This window comes from Denticeps clupeoides, chromosome 15 (genome assembly GCF_900700375.1).
Source record: "Denticeps clupeoides chromosome 15, fDenClu1.1, whole genome shotgun sequence".
Lineage (NCBI taxonomy): Eukaryota > Metazoa > Chordata > Actinopteri > Clupeiformes > Denticipitidae > Denticeps > Denticeps clupeoides.
The window spans coordinates 15407304-15428314 of NC_041721.1; the positions used below are offsets into that span (position 1 = coordinate 15407304).

The following is a 21011-nucleotide window of genomic DNA, read 5'->3' on the forward strand; positions in this document are numbered from 1 at the left end:
TTCATACACTCTCTCTCTTATGAGGCGCCCCCTAGGCCATGTATCAAGAAAACCTCGCACATACAATACTTTACCTCACGCATCTACATACAAACCTCACACATACACCATATATTCCTCACGTGTCTACACAAACTTCACACATACACTGTATATTCCTCACGCATCTACATACTAACCTCACACATACACCATATATTCCTCACGTGTCTACACAAACCTCACGCATACGTATGAGGGGCCGTTTAGGAAATATTTCAGACTTTTGTTCCACAAACACATGTGAAACACACACACATTCACATATGAAAATGCAAGCATGCATTTATACTACTGAAAGCTCACACACACACACACACACACATATGAAACACTCACACAGATACAGATGAAAAGGTCTCTTATGTAACAAACAAAAACTAAACTTAAACTGTGTTAAAGGCCCATAAAAAGTAAAGTGAATGTCATTGTGATACACATCAGCACAGCACACGGTGCACACAGTGAAATGTGTCCTCTAAATGTAACCATCACACTTGGTGAGCAGTGAGCAGATATGACAGGCGCCCGGGGAGCAGTGTGTGGGGACGGTGCTTTGCTCAGTGGCACCTTGGCGGATCGGGATTCGTAAATGGCAACCTTCTGAATACGGGGCAGCTTCCTTAACCGCTAGGCCACCTCTGCTCCATGAGCTAAGTAAAAAACAAATGAAAAAAAATTGAATATTCATAGGAGGCGCGCTGAGATGTGTAATCCTCACACATCTACATACAAACCCCACACATACACCATATATTCCTCACATGTCTACGCAAACCTCGCACATATACCGTATATTCCTCACGCATCTGCACTCAAACCTCGCACATACACTGTATGTGTATAAACCTCACGCATACACCATATTATCCTCACACGTCTACATACAAACCTCGCACATACACCATATTATCCTCACACGTCTACATACAAACCTCGCACATACACCATATTATCCTCACACATCTACATACAAACCTCGCACATACACCATATTATCCTCACACGTCTACATACAAACCTCGCACATGCGTCAGGAATATATCGTGTATGTGCGAGGTTTGTATGTAGATGAGGTTTTCCTCATATATGGCCTAGGGGCGCCTCATACTCTTCCTCTCTATCTACATATGTACACACAGTGTATTTATGTAGAGAGAGTGTGTGTATATACACACACACACACACTATATATATGTATATATATATGTATATGTATGTGTGTGTGTGTGTGTGTGTGTATATATATATATATATACACACATATATATACACACACACACACACACACATATATATATATATATATATATATATATATATATATATATATATATATATATATATATATATATATATATATATATATATATATATATATATATATATATATATATAGTGTTTATAGTGCGGTATGGCAGGAATGATAATCCAGTTAATCCTTTAATCGCGCTCTCAGCAGCTCAGAGTCGAACTCGACATGGACCTCATGGGTTCGGGTCTGGCACCTTCTCCCCTGGAACGTTTACCTTTTGACAACGTGGCTCTGCGGAGACTCCCGCTGGACGCGTCCACCGAGTCCGGTTCGAGGACGGTCAGGGCGGCGTGCTTTTCCCGCGTGAGCCCGCAGCCGCTGCTCAGACCCGCGCTGGTCGCGCTGTCGGCCTCCGCGCTGGCTCTGCTGGGGCTCCGGGCGGAGGAGGTGCGGCGAGACCCGCGGGGCCCGGAGTACCTGAGCGGCTCCAGGCCGATGCCCGGCTCCGAGCCCGCGGCCCACTGCTACTGCGGACACCAGTTCGGCCTGTTCGCCGGGCAGCTGGGCGACGGGGCGGTGTGTTACTTGGGGGAGGTGAGAGCCGGGGACGCGGCTCCGGAGAGTCCGTGTGGCCGCTGGGAGATTCAGCTGAAAGGTGCGGGCCTCACACCCTACTCCAGGTACAAATCCATTCAAATAGCCTTTATTTTAAATACGAATCAACATCTATGTTGTGTTTCTCTTTCACACATTTCAAATATTTTGTGACAATAAAGGAAGTAAATAATATTTTATGTATTATGTATATGATTGACAGCACGAGGTACATGAAACGTAGTTCAGAATCAGAATCACAACCAGTAAATATTGCCAGGGGTGCATGGAGGGGACAGTGGCACCATTTGAAAGTCTAAAGCTTGAAAGGTTTTCACACATTTGAATAATATTAATACTACGTTTCTTCCAAAAAATATGTTCACGTTTGTTCCGATCAGCTTTATTGTTCATGCATATTAAACTTATCAAGTTGGAGTCGTAACTGAAATACATAAAATGTTTTCTATATCAAGTTATTATAATGAATATTCTAGAATGGGTGGTAGTGGCCTTGCCTGTGAACCAGACGGCGTTATCCAGAGCGACTTACAGTCAGTAGTTACAGGGACAGTCCCCCCCTGGAGCAATGTAGGGTCAAGTGTCTTGCTCAGGGACACAATGGTAGTAAGTGGGGTTTGAACCTCGGTCTTTTGGTTCATAGGCTACTACCACCATAGTACCACTTCCTACACTTAACCCTGAGTGTCTCCAGTAAATACTGATTGTAAAGTGAAAAGTGAAGTGATTGTCATTTGGAAACACTGCAGCACCGCACATGCTTTTAACCATCACCCTTGGTGAGCAGTGGGCAGCCATGACAAGCCCCCGGGGAGCAGTGTGTGGGGACGGTGCTTTGCTCAATGGCACCTCAGTGACACCTTGACTGGGAATCGAACCGGCAACCGTCTGGTTACGAGGCCGCTTCCTTAACCGCTTGGCCACCACTGCTCTGGATAACGGCGTCTAATAAATATGCCCTTTCATGCCCTTATAACCAGCATGCCTTTTACTCACCGGCAGGATCTACTTAAAGGATTAAACACTGAAAGTACGCTTGTTTTACAAACCACAAAACTCTTAGTTGGCCTCAGACAGCTCACACTGTCCACAAAGGGGCTATTGTTATTCTGCGATATAACGCCATTCCATGTAGGTAAGATGACAAAAGCCTGCACTCTAAACCCAGATCTTGTTTTTAAATATCTTTTTTTGGTGTTCATTACTTAACCTGTTACGTTTTTTCAAAACTAAAAAATCGAATTCGCAAAACAAAAAAAAAAGAAATATCTGGCTGAAAATATACCACGGAATGATCGTGTTAAGCAGAGATCACATAAAATGTTGTTTTTGTTTGGGGGCGGAGTCTTTTTGAACTTTGAACTTGACTCTTGTATACAAAATCAATGCCTTTCAGGAGCTCAGTAGCTGGTGCTACAAGCTGAGCGGTCAGTATTTGTGGAAGAATATTACCACGTGAAATACCGGTCTGGTGACAACAACGTGTCACCTAAACGACTGAGTAACGTTAGTGTTACCGACGCGCTGCACTGACCACGTAGCGTAAAATATACTTTGAAAGAGCGACAATGGGTGGATTTATCTGGAGTTCAGATAAATTCTGCAAGAGTGGAAAGGTGGGTGTGTAAAAGAAAAGTGAACTTAACTACCTGCCAAACTTTCCGGATGGATTTGAACATGCTGCCCTTGAGGCAGCCTGCAAAGACTTGGTTCAGGAAATGCGGAAAAAAGCACCGAATGGAGCAGTGGTGCAACAGAAGATTGATCTGATGTTTGCATCGAGAAGAGTTGGCGGAGTCACATCTGTCCATATACAACTTGGTGGAACGCTGGCCTGCCCTTTTTACAGAAGATCAGGTATGTTTGATTGGGACAGTGATAATTGCAGTTTTTTGCATATTTATCGACCTCTCATTTGGATATCAACTTGTTATCTTCTCTTAATTTTAACATTTATTCTTTAATGTACATATGAGAAGGTCAGTTTTGTTTGCTCACTTGACTAATACTGTTGCATTCTCTATATTTTAGGTGTGCGTTGCATTCAACAGGACTGTGGGCAAGAACCTTTGAAAGCATTGACTGGCACGGTCCTCATCTTATTGAGATATCTAGATCCAAGAGAGGGAACATTGGGCTTTCAGAACAGTTGAGGGTTGGTACATACACATTATGTGCATTATTTTTCTGTCTATGTAAAGATAATATGCTACAGAATCTTACTGGAGTCTTAGTTGTACACTATAATATAACCTGTTCTTTGTTTTGTTCATCTAATTTCTTGTAATACTCATGTAAAATGTAATTTTGCTCCTGAAAAGACTAGGGCACCAACAGATACTCGGACATTGGTCCTCAGAGGGCTTCCTATTATCCTTGGTGACCACCACACAGACTTCTACAAACCAGGCGTTGTAAGAAATCTCTTATATTTTAAATATATGTTTCTAAAAGGACATGGTCTCTTGCCATTATTTGTTAGGTTCTCTTTGATGTAACTAATCCATACTTCATCACTGGCCTGTCTCTGACAAAATGTTCTTTGTTATTTTGTGTGTAATATTATTATTGAGCTTTTATGTTTATCTTTTATTAAGGACTGTGATGATGATGATGACTCGTTCCTCCACATTGAAGTGCTTTGAGCATGTGCTGCCCTCCTCTATGCATCTGAGTCCCACCTCACTGAATATTATCATAAGGGAGCAATGTTGCATTCTGTTTGGACTTGCTTACTCGCTGCATCTTGAGCATCCCAAGTCTATGAAGGTCACATTCCAGTTCATGCAGCAGGTTCTTCTTCTCGAGTTGGGCCACAGTGAATTAAAACCAAGGTTACACTTGTAAAGTGAGCACTTAAATACATACTGCACACACAATGTTTTGTTGACCATGTACACACACACATTTCAAATCTGTAAAGTGCTACCATATATAATATTCCCTGTTCAAGAGCAAGTTGTAGTTCTACACGCTGTGCAGTGGAACATGTTTAGATGTTACATGCAGAGATACCTAAACCTTAAGGTCAGTAAGCAGGTTACGAGCACATTTATGAGCTGCATTTATGACTGTTCTCTTTATCTGTTCTGAACTCTGTTCTGCCTTTTTGTCATAATATGTAAGCAGCCCATTAATCTGTAAATGCAGATGTTCTTTTGGCATTTGTTAATGTTTAAGTTGGATAAAAATGAGGGGATATAAAAGAAAAGTTACAGTACTTGTATCTTGTTGTTTGATGCAGTGTTTGTACTTTTCTTTAGTCTTGTATTCAATTTAAATTTTAAATAAATTTGCAATTGATTTTAAATGATTTCATTCCAGGCACCTTTCTTTAAACAATAAAATTGGAAGGAAACATTGATACATATATTATTATATTATGTATAATAATATATTAACATATATTAACAGAGCATGTGCTTTGGCTAGAAATAATTATTTATTACAACTATGACTCCATTTAATTAAACTAATGATTGTTCGTTAATACTAATAATCTAAGTTTGAATATGTTTTAAGGTTCTATGTTAAAACAAATTAAATGGTTTAGTTTAATGTGGTGTAAAAACATAAATGGGTTAAGGCAACACGATTTTCTAATAGTGTCGGCTAGTTTGGGTGAAGAGTGTGGCATGTATAGTAATTGTGGCCTTACTGATGTGTGTGTACCTCAGGCAGTCAGACGGGCGTAAAGTACTGCGCTCCAGCATTCGAGAGTTCCTGTGCAGCGAGGCCATGTTTGCACTTGGGGTGCCAACCACTCGCGCCGGCTCCCTGGTCACCTCCGACAGCTGCGTCGTGCGAGATGCCTTCTACGCCGGGCGCCCGTGTCCCGAGAAGTGCTCTGTGGTTCTGCGCATTGCGCCATCTTTCATCAGGTCTGTTTCACATCAGGCTGTTTAAGTGTGGACGGGTCATTATTTGAGAACCACAGGCTTATGAGGTCACTACCTTTCTACATGTCCTCAGGTTTGGGTCGTTTGAGATTTTCCACCCTGTAGATGATTACACAGGAAGGCAGGGCCCCAGTGTGGGCCGCCATGACATCCGAGCCCAGCTCTTAGACTATGTGATTGAGACCTTCTATCCTGATATTCAGAAAGGCCACTCAGACCGGCAAGCGAGGAACACAGCTTTCTTCCGAGAGGTTGGAGATGTTTTTTTTGTTCTTACAGATAATAGCAGACCTCATAATAACATAATCATATCATAAATATAATGTCAATTCAAATTGTCTGAATGGTTCTGCAGGTTACCGTGAGGACAGCCAGGCTAGTGGCCCTTTGGCAGTGTGTCGGCTTTTGCCACGGTGTCCTTAACACAGACAACATGAGCATCTTGGGCCTCACCATAGACTATGGTCCATTTGGATTCATGGACAGGTCTTACACTTTCTTAGCAATCAGTAGTATTATAATATAGTCCAATGTTGCATACAGCTCAAGTTTTTCCTCAGCAGGTATGACCCAGAATATGCCTGCAATGCTTCAGACAAGAAACGACGGTACACGTACGAAGCCCAGCCATATGTGTGCCGCTGGAACCTGGTGCGGTTGGCAGAGGCTCTGGGCTCCGAGTTGGTGGGGTCACAAGCGGGTGCCATTCTGGATGAGTATATGTCCATCTACGAGGGCTTCTACCTGGCAAACATGAGGAGGAAGCTGGGCCTTCTTCAGCTGGAGGAACCAGAGGACCATCAGCTTGTGGCAGACCTCCTACAGATCATGCACAACACAGGTTCTGCAGTTTCAACAAATAGGGCCAAGGATGGCAGCTCTTATCTTTGTCCTTGGAGGCCAAAATGTGTTAATTTCAGTTGTTGCTATTAAGAGTAGCTCAGTAGAATTAGATTCTAGTTCCTAGAAGTAGATTCTAGGAACCTTACTGAGAATCCCTAGCCCAGGAAAGGATGGTTGGGATCAATGATGTCACTTACATGTTGTCATTTCTCACTGTTGTCCCCGCTCTCTCAACTCAGGAGCGGACTTCACTAACACTTTTCGCCTGCTGAGCAACGTGCCGTGGCCCAGGGGTGATGACACTGCTACGGACATCCTGGAGACACTTGTAGAGCAACTTCTGGAACAGTGTGCCTCGCTTGACGAGCTTAAGGTGGCCAACCATCCTTCCATGGCGCCCCGGTGAGGGCAGAACCCATGGTAGATGATGACAAATATTCATAAAAAGGATGCATTTCCTTTTTATCACTGCTGGGCGACAATAACAATAAGCAGTGAAACAAATTCTGAATGCCATATTCCACAAATTAACTTTTTTAACATTAACATTTACAAACTTTCTCAATTCTCCTTCTTCACTGGGTATTCAGCTTGAATATTGTGCCTAATATTATTATGTTCCTTTAAATGCTGGCAGTGCACTGCAAGACAAAAACGACTAGAAAACTGGTAGGCCAGTTTTAGTTCACTACTTTAATTCTGTCAAGGTTTACACTGTTTCTATACAGTAATTAAAATGTGGATGTTAAAATGACATTTCCACTGCCACCCCTCCCATCCTACAGTCACGGCCAAAAGTTTTGAGAATGACACAAATACTGGTTTCAATATTTTTGCTGCTTCTATTTTTATTATGCCAATTTGCATTGTCCAGAATGTTTTGAAGAGTGATCAGATGAATTGTAGAGGTCTTGTAGATAAAGGCCAAATATTGACTCTTTGCATAAATTGCATGTAATTGTCAATAAAAGCCTTTGTATGTATAAAATGCTTGTAATTATACGTCAATACACCACAGAAACAACTGACAAACTTGAAAACCCGTATTTGTGCCATTCTCAAACTCGGCCACAACTGTCCATCTCAAACCACCTTATCCATCTCATTGCTGGCTACCTGCCATCTATGTCCTGATCTGAACTTTTGAAGCACAAAAGTACCTGCTTCTCTAATATTCCCTATACATTGTGTCCTTTTCTCAGTGAGCTGGAGATGATCCTGTCCATGAGTGAGACAAACCCAGGGATATTCAACGTGGTGGCCAACCAACCAGAGGTAACAAAGCAGTTGGAGAAGCTAGGGAGACTGAAGGAGCTTTTGGAAATAAGTCCAGATGAGCTGAGGGCCAAACAGAGGGATGACTGGTTCAGGTGGATCCGTTGTTACAGGTGAAGCTCTGAATGGATGAATATAACTAACCAAGACCGAATGACACATCATTCATTTGTGTGTATTTAACAGAAGGAGACTAGCTCGAGAGTGTGTTGAAGGTAGTGACAGCTGTGCCCTTGAAAAGGAGAGGATCAGGGTAATGGATAGCACCAACCCGCGAGTGGTCCTCCGCAACTACATCGCCCAGAATGCCATTGAGGCAGCGGAGAGTGGTGACTTCTCTGAGGTCAGAGGCTTAACAACATTAAAAAAATTAAACTGCCTACTGAATCTATTGGGCAGTCATGATGTCCCACCACATATTTAAATTAATTTAATCACCAATTTCTTGTCTATTCACATAATTTATTAATCATTAACATCTATTAACCAATATGATATTAAAACAGATTAGATCTTGTTTAATGCTGTTTGATATCTTTGTAGGTTCAGCAGGTTTTGAAGCTGCTGGAAAAGCCATATACAGCCCAGCCTGAATTGGAACAGCCTCATTTGTCAAAAGCTGATGGTGTTTGTGGGCAGAGGGGTCCTGATGCCAGTGATGAAAATGGCAAGGCAATGGCCACACACTGGGTGACATATGACAGCAAACCTCCAGCATGGGCTAGAGAAATCCATGTCACCTGATCCTCGTAACCCCTCCCAGCTGACCACACACAGAGAGAGAAAGAATATTCTAAAGATGGACCAATCAGAAAATAGGTTCTTTTCCCTCCGCTCTCTCTCTTTCTGTATGGCTGTGGATGTCTTGGGAGGAAATGTGACCGAGAATGCTCTTTGTAATCAGTTTGAAAATTAACAGATTTCATTTGCGTGTGGAGCAGAGCGACTGAAAATTTTTTCTTCATTCAGTATTAATACTGTAAAACATTCATGAATGACAAATTGACCGATAAAGCATACCTATATGTCTGTTAAATAGATTAAAACATATGTAAAAAATTGGACTGACACTTCAGTTGCAGTTTTGACAGACACTGTAATCCCATTGTTAAGTCTCTCTTACCACGTATGAAACTGCCTTCTGACTGCTGATGAATGCTCAGATGCTCAGTCAGTGATGACATGTCTGCGCAGGATGTGCAAGGGCTTCTCGTGTTTGTAATGACGGTGAAATTGAGACATTAATTTTGCAGTATTCAATGGATGGTTTAATTCCCAGAAAACAATAAACTACACAAAACAACTTATAGCTGACTGTTAGATATGAAAAATATGATTTGGAACTAACGAATGTGATGGACAAACAGACAATCTGATTTCAACAAATCTGTCTTAAGGATAAAATGTACAGGATATTAAAATGTACAGGATATTAAAATGTACGACTTTTGCACTTTTAGATTTAAATGCTTTAGTTTGCAATATTTATAAAATGTTCCAAATGCTTGTCAGAACTCATGTAAAGGTTTTACTAGTGACATAGTGCCGAATAAAATTGATATTAATGTTTGTATTTGAATGATCCATCTAAATCCCATGGATGCAGAGGTGCAATGGTGGTCTAGCAATTAAAGAAGCGGCCCCATAATCAGAAGATTGCCGGTTTGAATCCCACCACTGAGGTGCCACTGAGCCTGTAGGCATCAAAACTATGAATGAACACGTGGAGTTGTACTGCGGTCCATCTCGATTGGGTTCAGGTCCGGTGACTGTGGAGGTCAGGTCTCCACTTTTTGTTAAGTACATAACTCCACGTGTTCATTCATAGTTTTGATGCCTTCAGTGAGAATCTACCAACGTAAATGGTCATGAAAATAAAGAAAACGCATTGAATGAGAAGGTGTGTCCAAACTTTTGGCCTGTACTGTACATTATTGCTAATTTCTCGCAATTTTTGAAAAATAACCAACCTCTACATCTGCGTCAAGGTCACCTGCCCTGGACCCCACTGGGGGCGCAGGCGCACCTGAGCAGAAGAGCGACTTACAATCAGTAGTTACAGGGACAGTCCCCCTGGAGACAGTCAGGGCTAAGTGTCTTGCTCAGGGACAAAATGGTAGTAAGTGGGATTTGAACCTGGGTCTTCTGGTTCATAGGCGAATGTGTTCGCCCACTAGGCTACTACCACTCCATAATTTTACAATCTGTACAATGTACAATCAATAGTACCCAAAATCCCAGAATGTATGATAATTTGACCCCTTCATTATATGGTTATTTCATTAGCACGACATAGTACAGATCTCTGTTTTTATCAGGCTGCGCAGACAGACTTGGCTTGTTTATATGCAGGTGTGTCACTTGCCTTTACAGCCAATCAACACACAATGTAACACGTGGTGACGCACAACGTAAACAATGATGAGTGGTTTTTGCATGATTTTGCAGGGATTTGCATGCCGGAGTTGCAGTTACGGAAGACTAAAGGAGTAAACATACGTAACATCGCCATCAGACATACAGAAATGAGTGGGAGAAAGAGCACAAACAGCAAAGCTTCCTGTCGCTGTTGTAAAGTGTAGATTCAAGATTCATGATTGGTTTATTGTCAGTACACCAGTATACACTGTCACGTTCCTAAGTCTAGGGGTCTCAGAAACGCAACAAGGGTGTGGAGAGGAGGAGGTCCCTGTTACACATGCAACCAAACAAACGATACAAACAGTGCTCTTATTTACAGTGTGCTAACAGGTTCAATAAGACAGCAGACTCAGGACAGCTAACCAACATCAAAACAGCCTAAAGGAAGGGATGGGATAGCAGCAGGGATAACTAAAACACGCACAAGTTACCAAAAACGGCACATGACAGGCTAACAGCTAACAGGCTAACACAGACAAACAACAAAGGGTCTATCACACAAAGAAACAAGAAACACGAATGAGATCCCCATTGGAGCTTCTTGCAGATCTCCGTGGACCCTGGGGACCTCCCAAAAGCGTAAGGGCCTAGCAGACCCTGGGGACCTATCGAACACCATCCGAAGTCTCTTTATATAGGTGGAGGTGACCAATGGCACATGGAGCTGGTAGGCCTCAACTCCTCCCACGAAGTCAACCTAAAAGAGACAGGATGCAAAAACACAGCCAGAAATACAGAACATGTGGGAGCATACGTCCAGGGACGTAACAACACAGTATACAGCGTATTGAGATAATATTTCACACAGACCCCATATCTATGTATATATATGTATATACACACTAAACTAAACTAAACTGCCCAGAGGTGCATTGTACAGTATAATATGCACAGTCTATGGTGGTATGCAGATTATGTGAGCAACGTCAGAATCGAAATTATGATCATTTTTCTCATTTTAAGATGCTGAGCAGTCCGTCACCCGTGTCTCCTTCTGCCTGGTTTGTGCTTGACATTGTCCGTTTTGTTATTAAAGTTAAGACGCAACACGTCACCAAATCGACTCCGCAAATATTGTGCCTGCCAACATTACAAGGCGCCTTGAAAAGAAAAGCTTTCTTGCAGCAGTAACCAATTTAAACGGCGGCAGCGTTTCAGCCAATAACGTGTGCGCTCCAAGACAATAAACCAATCAGAGCGCAGGGCCCGACGAAAGTAGCCGTGATTGGCTGGTTTTCCTTAATATAGCCTGGTAAGCGCTAAATGCTAACTTGAGGCGCTTTTTGCATTTAAATAAAAGACTGTTTCTAAGTTATTATAACTAAGTTATTATAACATATCAAGCAGCATTGTTCCTGTGATGTAAAAGGTAATAAAAATAATTCATTAATATTCCACGTCTTTATAAGCGATAATGAGAGGGAGCGGAAAACGCGGAGCGAAACGCCCCAGGAGGAAACCGCGAAGACGGGCTGTCCAGGCAGGAAATCGCGCCACGCTGGAGACTCTTTTTGAAACTGTGAAATCTGTGGTTTGTCCCGACACAGAAGAGACCCTCGCAAAGGTAACAAAAAAAAAACGAACCATCCCCAAATAACCAAGATAAATATAAAAACCGACGTTTCGCGTTCCTGCTTCTGCCAGTGGAAGATTCTGGACCACGCCAAAGGCTTTCTGAAGGAACAAGAAGCCCACCTCACCCACTTGCTCTCGCTGAAGGGTCCGTACATCGGCGCATGTACGTCTCAGGTGTTCGGCTCGCGGTGTGGAACGCTTGTGAAGGTTTTATTATTACGCAGAGTCGTTTCTGGAGAACGCCGAGGGCCCGAGCTCGTTGGAGGAGGTGCGGGAGGAGTACCGCCGACTCTACTCAGACTCTGTGTAGGTGGCCACCAGAGGGCGGCATTCCTCCATGTTTGCTGTAGCAGGCATACAGTACCCCACTAGATGGAATCCTTTAAAAAAAAAATCAGAATAAGCCTGGCTGGTCCGACAAGAAGATTAGGTAGCGTGAATTTCATGTAGAAATAATGGCTGTTTTTGTCTGTTCTGTCTCAGTTCCACGGTTCCGCAGCTCCCTGCTACTCATGCGACAGATGCAGGCAAGGACTCTGTGCAAGACCCAGCCAGTGAGGGATCCCCTCCTCTTTCTCAGACAACTGGGCACATCCAGGAGTTTGATGGGTGGGTTTCTGCTATGAGAATAGACTACACTCGTTGCACTTGTAAAGCGTCCAGAGGTCCAAGTATTTACCTAAACGAAGACAAAGCACAGCACATGGTGACACAATGAAATGTGTCCTCTGCTTTTAACCACCACCTTTGGTGAGCAGTGGGCAGCCATGACGGGCACCCGGGGAGAAGTTTGTGGGGACGGTACCCTGATCAGTGGCACCTTGGTGGCTTGGGGTTCGACCTGGCAACCTTCTGATTATGCCGCCGCTAGGAGTTTTATTTGTGAATAAAATAATGAAGTGATTGTCATTTAATTGTGAAACACTGCAGCACATCACATGGTGATACTACAAAATGTGTCCACTGTATTTAACCATCACCCTTGGCAGATGGTGGCACCTTGGCAGTTCGAGGATTTGAACCGGCAAACTTCCAATTACAGGTCTGCTTCTTTAACCGCTAGGCGGCCACTGTCACCACTGTTGATCTGCAGAATCCTCTGGATGCTCTTTGTTTGAGCTGGCACTGCTAGAACTTGGCACACCTGGCATTCTTGTGACAGCACAGGACATCTGTTCCCCTCGTAATGTTCCCATGACCGTGGACGAAGGTTTATTTTCTCCCCTGGAGCCCCAGTTTCATTACGCTTATTAAAAGATATCAGGATACAGATGTGCAATCTGTAATGGAGACAAAATGTGAAAAGCACTTGGTGCCCTTGGACTGTGCTGCAGGCGTTAATATTATTCCTTAAAGACACTGTATTTATCAACTTGGCACCCAGAATTACCTTTTTAGCTGAACTAGCAGCTGAAATATTATTCAATGCTGCACTGTGGCTTCAACTCTTTATCTCACCTTCAGCTTAGCCCGGTTTAAAGATGAATACAGTAGCTCTTTTACATTTTCTTTTCTTTGCTCAGTGCATTATTCTTCTTACTCTGCTGCTCCCATTAGGGGTCGCCACAGTGGACCAACCGGTCTGGTCTCGACGGGGCAAAAGTTTTACACTGGATGCCCAAACGTCCCCATTTACCCCGGCTTGGGACCAACATCAAAAAATCCTCAGTGGCTGGGTTTACTCTGGGTATTAAAAAAAAAAAATTTAATCTGTTTTCTATTAGAATTGAAGTTTTATTCCATCACTTAACCCATCTTTCAAACGAGGAGGCCAAAAATAGGTAGCTGGAGACAGTGCAAACTCACCCTGGTATTGATGGCACTCTGAGAGCCAATTTAGTGCTTTTATCACTTTTTTTTTCCCTTTCTCATTACGTGACCATGCGTCCATCGTCTCTGCCTTCTGTAACCTGCCTCGATGACAAAAGAAAACCGACAGAAGATAACTGGAGAGTGGGGTTATTTTCACAGAGCACAAAGTTGCAAACATGTTTGTGCATGTTTGCCCTGAATGTGTGCATGAGTATAAATGTTTCCTCATCGTATTTTATCTTGTTCCGTGTGTCGCTGTCCTGACGTGTTCCAGTTCTCCTGACTGGAATTTCACGTTGCCCTGATTGCAGTCAGCTGTCACTGTTTGTATAAATGAGTCCTGTTTGTGTCACGTCTTCATGCGGTAATTGTCTTTTTTTTTTTTATGTTTATGTCCTTCCCTGCACTGCCACCGTCATGACTGCCTCCTTTCTTCCCTGCCCTGACATGATTCCTGACAACCGAGATGAAAAATCGTTGAAATTCTGTTGCATTATTTTGTGGACAGGTACCTTTATTTCTATGGACAGATACTACAGCTCTTGTTAGGCAATGGGGTCCTCTACCCAGAACAGACCGGGCTCCTTGTGGTCTCAAACGCCATCTTACGCTTGTGGAGACACCTACGCCCAGAATGCAAAGCCTCCTTCCTAAACTGTAGTGTAGAAGACCTCTCCTATTCCTGGGAGGGGGCAGCGTTGGTGCCCTGCGGTCCGGAAGCCTCCCTGGACATGCTGCAGCCGTGCAGCCAGGATGCGTCCACATCATCTCTAATACCGGAGGTAGGTTGTGTACTCTTGCCTTCTTTCAAATAGATCCTGTGTGTGTGTGTGTGTGTGTGTGTGTATGTATGGGGGAGGCCAGTTAAGGACTTAGCATAAACGCGGTCACATCACCACAGCCCTGGGCAGCCAGAGGGCTGTTTATTCCTGTCTGCAGGCAAGATGTCTTATCTGGTGGCAGCAGAAAGCCTTGTGCTGCCGGACAAGTGATTTCCAGCTCCATTCTCCCAGCCAGCGCACAGCAGACAGATGCCATCACTTAATCCATCTTTCACATGGGGAGGCCAAAAATAAGCTGTCTGCAAAGAAATCTCTCTTTGATGCAGCTGGAGAAGACAGTGCAAACTCACCTGGGTGATCATGGCATTCTGAGATCCAATTTAGTGCTTTTATCACCTTTTTTTTTTCCCTCATTACGTGGCCATGTGTCCATCGTCTCTGATTTGTGTAACCTAGCTCGATGACAAAAGAAAACCCAAGAGCTCACAAGACAAAATAACTGGAGAGTGGGGTCATTTTCACAGAGCACAAAGTTGCAAACATGCAACACTGACATCATGCAGACTAGAATAGAAACTAATTTCTTCATATACAGGAGGACAAAAGGATGAAAGTACAATTGATATTTTGTCTGATATTATTGCATGTGAATGTCTGTCCTCGAACGTACATGTGTACTGTATTTGATGGTTATTCTTCTTCATTTGGGTTCTCAGGACATGTTCCAGGATGCCTCTGACGTGATTCAGGGACAGATGGACGCTAGCGCTGAGGGCAGGTTCTGTAACCAGGGACTGGGTTCAAGGTTAGTTCTGAAGGGTATGACTTTCAGAGAATGGCAGTGCACTTTTCTCATGGTGCCATTGTGTTTCATTTTCACATAATTCATAACCCTATCAAGAGAAAACTAGAAAGATTAAAGCTGTAAAAATGAGCAATTGGGGAAAAAATAGCATAATTCATATTAAAAATGTAGTGCTTAGACTTTACTCTTCATAATGAGGACTTTCACTATATTCACAATATTAATGACCTGAATGATCCATTATGATACTTGACTGATGTTTTTAGTTATGTTGCATTTCTAATAGGTACTTTGATGTCTTTCATCAATAAATAGTGGCTTAAATAGTTTAAATCTGATGCCAGAGATTTGACTGATTGGTGGTGAGCAGCACTTTGAGCTTTAACGCTGCAACTATAATGAAAACAAAACAGCATTAAATATTAAACCGATTCCAGCTGGCGCAAGCCTTGACTTTTATAACATTAGCGTTTGTTTGACTTGTGCAGAGAGGAGTGGATGTTGATCTCAAAAATGCATTAGATTTATTTGACACTTTGACACAAAGCTTTTGAAGACTGAACACTCTTGAACATCCCCTTGGTCATTTTAATGCTGAAAATATGGGGGAAGTGCCTCTCTAATTTCTATTACACACAAAAAGTGGATTTTTTTTTTTTAGGCAGCATATATAACAGCACTATTACATGTTATTTATATAGTGCTGTTATACTGTGTTTAAAATTGCCCAGAGACTTCAATTAACAGTTTGAAATTGTGATTGGCGGTTTTATGGGGATTCTAGGGGTGAAAATTCTCTTCCGAAACATGCTGGACACAGACTGGACATGGCGCCCTGATGTTGGGTATATATTGTGTTGTGTAATGAAGCGTGATGTAATTCCAGAGCAACTGTTAAACTGTGCGTGCGTGTTGAGAGCTAGAGGGCGAGACAGAGGGTGGGGAGGCGGTCTGATGGAGCGGCGGCAGGTGGGGGGGGGCATCCCGCGGGCTCAGCCGTCTATTCACGTCCAGCCATAATCCAGCACGTCTGAGGCATCACGATGAAGCAATCAATCTCAGTTAGTGGGTTTCCAAATCCTAGATAGGCATGCAACGCACACACACACACAAACCAATGTACACAGTCACCCTCTTCCTCGTGCTTTCAGACACGTTGTATATTTAATTGTATAATTTGTTAATATAAAGACATTTCCTGAGACTTACACGTTAGATGTTAAATACCGACTGTGCCCTACTTCCAGACTTTTAAAATGATTTTTAAACCCGTTACTGTCCATGGACAAGTGTAGCACAAGCAGAAAACATGCACACGAAAACGCGGACTCTGCTTCAGCTACTTAACATGTTTGGATGAGAGTTACCTATGAAAATATCCATTTCAAACATCTCCCTTCCACTTCCCTCCGACCTCTGCTGTAGGCATCTTCCATTATTTATCCAAAAAATCCGATTTGCAATCAATGACATTCGCAAGCACACCCAACGCGTTACATTTTATATAGCAACACAAAAATATTCCCTGCTGTGGCATATGAAAGTCAAAATTTTAATATGTTGCTAATAACAAGTCATGAAACCTGTGTCGCTACTCACTGCCCAATCCATTCATATCGCCCTGTGTGGGAGGTGAACGAACTGCGTTAATTGGCTCCTCCTTTGGTTAAACATCCAAATGCCTGCTCACAGCACTCATGAGGTGCCTGCTTTCGGTGTAGGTCGGGAAAGGCCTCTAATTTGTCTAGGATACCTCTTTTTAATTGGTCTTTCAAACAAACGGCCAGGCGCTGGGTTGCTGAAGAGCCGCTTGCACGTCCCATCATTTTCTGCCCCTCTCTCTCTCTCTCTCTCTCTCTCTCTCTCTCTCTCTCATACAAACACAGAGCCATTGGCTGCCCTCATTGGTTGCTTAGTGCCCACCTCGGCGATGCCTAAAGCTATCAGAGATTTGTGCATTGGGTTTCTGCTAGCGAGGGATTGATCTTGTCGGGCTGGCCTGCAACCCATAAGCCCCCTCCACTCTTTTCAGGCTGGAGATGCGCGGTTGCTGTTGGAAACGCACATTTTAGCACCGCTGGCTGTTGGTGAGTCTGAGTAACAGCAGATGCTCAAAGAGCGAACCCTGCTGAGCTGAATTATATACAGGCAGGAGAGATGTTGCCTTGCAAAACAGTTCAAAACTTCTATATGCACAGGCGCACACAGAACCCCTTTCTCTCTTCTGATCTTTTAAAAACACTGTTCCACCAACCCCTCATGAATGCAGCTTTCTTACTGAAGCCGTCCCGACTTTTTAGCTCCCGAGCAGGGAACAGGAAGTGGTATTTATGCCATTTGCTCTATTCTTTTGACAGCGACATGGTGGTGCCTGGTGACTGGGAGAACGAGGTCTACAAGGCCATCGTGGGCTTCTTCAAGAGTCACTTGGGTGTGGACCTGGAGCTCACACAGGTGGGACATTTCCAGCGTCACCTGACACCACACATTAACAAGCATTTTACAAGTATTGCATTTCCTATTCATGCTAGGTGTAAAAAGAATTGATCCCAGAGCAAATGTGCTTAAATAATTGACTTTTGCTTTTTGAATCTGTGCCATTGTATCAACAGGATTTACATCTGGTACCAGATGATGAGCTGTTCTTGATGTGCACCGAGACGTTTGACAATTTCTGATTTTATTCATTTATTTTTTGTGTTATCCATTTATGATAGAGTTCCAGAAACAAGTACTGCATTGTTCTAAAACCATACTGAACTGTGAAACTGTTGTATTGTTTTTTTATTATATTTCACGTGTACTGTTCCTTTTGTCTAAATGTATATATTTTTTTTAAATGTTTTTTTCTGAGGTGTTAACAAAAGGTTGGGTGAGTGTGTGAAAATGAGGCTGAGATCATAACGAGCCTCGCTTACTCCCCACAGCGTCACTACACAGAGGAAGCTATAAATAAAGAGCCCACGCGTCAGCGGCTGTCTGCCTCCCTGACACGCCCCTCGCTGGGTTTTAACAGCCCCCCCCACACAGCTCTTTTTTTTTTGCTAAGAAACATATATACTATGCATGTGTGAAAAGCCTCTCAACTGATAATTTTATGGGAAACATGAGTTTGGGGGAACGGTTGTACACGTCTGAAATGTCACTTGCTGAAGTCACAGCACGTTAGCACCCTGCCACCGAGCACCCTTCTATTCCATGCAGGCCAAACTTTGTCAAAATGTAATTTGAATTAATTACATTTCTCCACCAAAACTTTTAACAACCCCTCTGATAAGAGAAATCATCTGGGGACCTCAGTTGAAAAATGTGAAATGTGAAACAGCAGACACAGAAAGAGGCTGATAAGTCCGGCCGTCAGGCAAGTTGATTTCATTAACAGTCCTATTCAGCCATTTTGGAGCCGTATCTTTTTTTTGTCCACTTATCTTGTGTCCAAAGGAGTAATTCAGAGAGCAGCGCTGTGTTAAACAGCGTAATTACCTTGATTAGAATGTGGCCTGCACGTAGAATACAGAGAACTTCGTTAACTAGACATGTATTAGTGTTTCTTGAAAAGAACTTCCAAGCAAAGACAAATAATCATACATACTGGATAAATACTCGACAAAATTTTTTCTTTAATTAAACCTAGTCTAAATGAATCCTTGAAAAATATGATTGCTTAGAATTAGAACACAATTATTGTTTCTGGTTTGCACATGTGAATAAATCTAATGATGTTCTACCCCGTTCCACTCAAACATGCAGAACAAAGTCCTTTTTCATTGGAATATTAGTTTAAGATTGAGCTTATTTGCTGTTTTAGAAATGACTCTTGAGGTCTCTAAATGTATCAGGCATATTGATCCTCGCATGCTAACAGAAGAGACGACACGCTGGGTTTTTGTCCCCCCCCCACTGTTTTTATTTCATTTAGCAGCATGTCTGTCAGCTCTGTCCAAACACACATCCCCTAGTGCTATTCACACACACTCCAGTCTGTCTAGATATGATGCACGGAGGGCTTCTTTCTCGCACACACAACTTGTCATCCAGTTCTCACCCAATCTCACACAATAAAACACGGGTTTGCTTTCGTGGACCTGAAGAGGAGCTGCGCCGTGCAGCACCTTTCAAGAAAAGATTGCGAAGCACCTTAAAACAATAGAAGGGGAAAAACCATGCCTCAACAATGACCATTTTTTCTTGTTTTGCTCTTCAGCACCTTCCCCACAGTGGCATTATTGCTTTAACTTGGAAAGCATGGTCATTAAATCATTACAAATGTTTTTTTTTTTAAACTGTAAAATGTACCAACACGAAAATCACCTTTGACAAATCTGATGTCAGAAGAAAATGTCTCATGGGCCCTGCAGCCCCAAACTGTGCTTTTCATGTCTAATCCTGGCTTAAATGGCTGCCTGCTCTCCTCTCCTCTCCTCTCGACTCCACGCTGTCAGGTGGAGTTAGTGCATTGATCTTTACATTTCTCTTTATGCATTAGACCTGTGAACACATACATGATACTGACAAAAAGTAACAATAGTTACAATAATAATATATTTTTTAAAAAAGAAAGGTAGAAACCACAGAGAATTAGGACACCGTTTGAGCTTATCAAATGCCTTTGCACAATTATGACACAACTGTTGTCATGAGAACGTCCTACTGGATGATATGTGAGATATTTCCATACACAACAGAACCTCATAAGCAAAATGAAACTGAGACATTAAGAGATGCCAGTCACGTCATACTCGATCCACAAAGTTTGAGTCAAGACTAAGCTATTTAGAAGAAGACAGACACTTCCCCAATACTTCAGCAGAAGATGGACGTGTTGAAACAAATGGTCACTTTTCTTCCAGTTTGATATGCCTGACAAAATAAAAATATTGTGTGAGGCTTATACGACTGGAATTGCTTTTTAGCTATTTGAAAAATAATACTGTTGAAGATTGCCCCGTCGAGCGAATTTTATTCTCTCATATACACACACAGAAATAAAAGGTGCTTCAAGGCCTCCATTAGCATTAAGAACCTGGTTCTCCATAACGGAATCAACCAGGCATTTTTACCAACAAACGGCAGCTGTGTTTTTACACAGTGATGCTGGCCTCCTCACCGACGGAGCCAGGGGTTACATAAACCCCTAGTTGTCATGGCTACAGCGTCCTGCGCCCCAGTTGATGGCTGAAGATTGAGCTGCTGTGATGTGGCAGCAGTTTGAGGCCCTGCCCACTACCTGACAACCAGACCAGACATCGACACTCTTATTATTTTTTTTAAACATTCAAAGGCAACAGCCGCTAAAGTGACAATTATCTTGTGAGGACGGATTTTTCTCAAATGAGTCTTGTATTACCCCACAATCCACAAACAGCCTCATAACGGACTGAGCCAGTGGGGTCTGAAGGATGAACATCTGCTTCTCCATAGGCTGTCACGGCTGTCCTGACCACAGGGTAGCGAGACTTCTTGTAAGGATGGGCTCGGCTAGCTGTTGTTCTCGGCAGTCATGTATTTGAGTGCCGCAAATCCATAGCGACGGGACATGTTCTGTTGGAACTCCTCTTTGAGGGTCTTGAGGCAGACACGATACTGCTTGTTGGAGCGGAACTTGGTGATGTCGAAACTGGGTGCATGAGGCATGTGGATCATGTAGGCGTTGGGTAGAACCACAAACTCATATTCCTGGTAGAAACGGC

General features: G+C 42.9%; 3 protein-coding genes and 1 long non-coding RNA gene across 16 annotated transcripts in view; 3 read left to right on the forward strand and 1 right to left on the reverse strand.

The window, feature by feature from the left end:
* The first annotated feature begins 1494 nt into the window (after nucleotides 1-1494).
* LOC114764303 (protein adenylyltransferase SelO-1, mitochondrial) lies at nucleotides 1495-9499 on the forward strand. The gene is made up of 9 exons (XM_074933596.1): nucleotides 1495-1974; nucleotides 5587-5790; nucleotides 5882-6059; nucleotides 6164-6294; nucleotides 6372-6649; nucleotides 6891-7053; nucleotides 7854-8039; nucleotides 8113-8269; nucleotides 8470-9499. Exons 1-9 carry the CDS (start codon nucleotides 1520-1522, stop codon nucleotides 8677-8679), a joined length of 1962 nt encoding a protein of 653 aa, XP_074789697.1. The 5' UTR covers nucleotides 1495-1519; the 3' UTR covers nucleotides 8680-9499.
* On the forward strand, nucleotides 2731-5222 carry LOC114764304 (uncharacterized). Of its 2 annotated transcripts, XR_003742491.1 has the most exons (4): nucleotides 2731-3766; nucleotides 3941-4064; nucleotides 4231-4323; nucleotides 4507-5222. It is a non-coding gene; the product is annotated as an uncharacterized LOC114764304 (long non-coding RNA). The 2 variants fall into 2 exon arrangements; XR_003742490.1 differs by having other exon boundaries at nucleotides 2731-4064.
* A 2191-nt stretch (nucleotides 9500-11690) lies between the features above and the next one.
* LOC114765221 (stimulated by retinoic acid gene 8 protein-like) lies at nucleotides 11691-18814 on the forward strand. The gene is made up of 8 exons (XM_028955300.1): nucleotides 11691-11911; nucleotides 11992-12067; nucleotides 12147-12228; nucleotides 12406-12531; nucleotides 14207-14516; nucleotides 15233-15321; nucleotides 17679-17775; nucleotides 17934-18814. The coding sequence occupies exons 1-8, from the start codon at nucleotides 11762-11764 to the stop codon at nucleotides 17997-17999; spliced, it is 996 nt and encodes a 331-aa protein (XP_028811133.1). The 5' UTR covers nucleotides 11691-11761; the 3' UTR covers nucleotides 18000-18814.
* Nucleotides 18815-19840: 1026 nt separating this feature from the next.
* The window catches only part of LOC114764300 (LARGE xylosyl- and glucuronyltransferase 1), a 58038-nt gene continuing 56867 nt past the window's right edge, over nucleotides 19841-21011 (reverse strand). For all 12 annotated transcript variants that reach the window (XM_028953826.1, XM_028953828.1, XM_028953824.1 and 9 more), the window contains one exon: nucleotides 19841-20997. In XM_028953826.1, coding sequence (XP_028809659.1) covers nucleotides 20800-20997 — 198 coding nt within the window. In that variant the 3' untranslated portion in view covers nucleotides 19841-20799. The remainder of the gene's footprint in view (nucleotides 20998-21011) is intronic.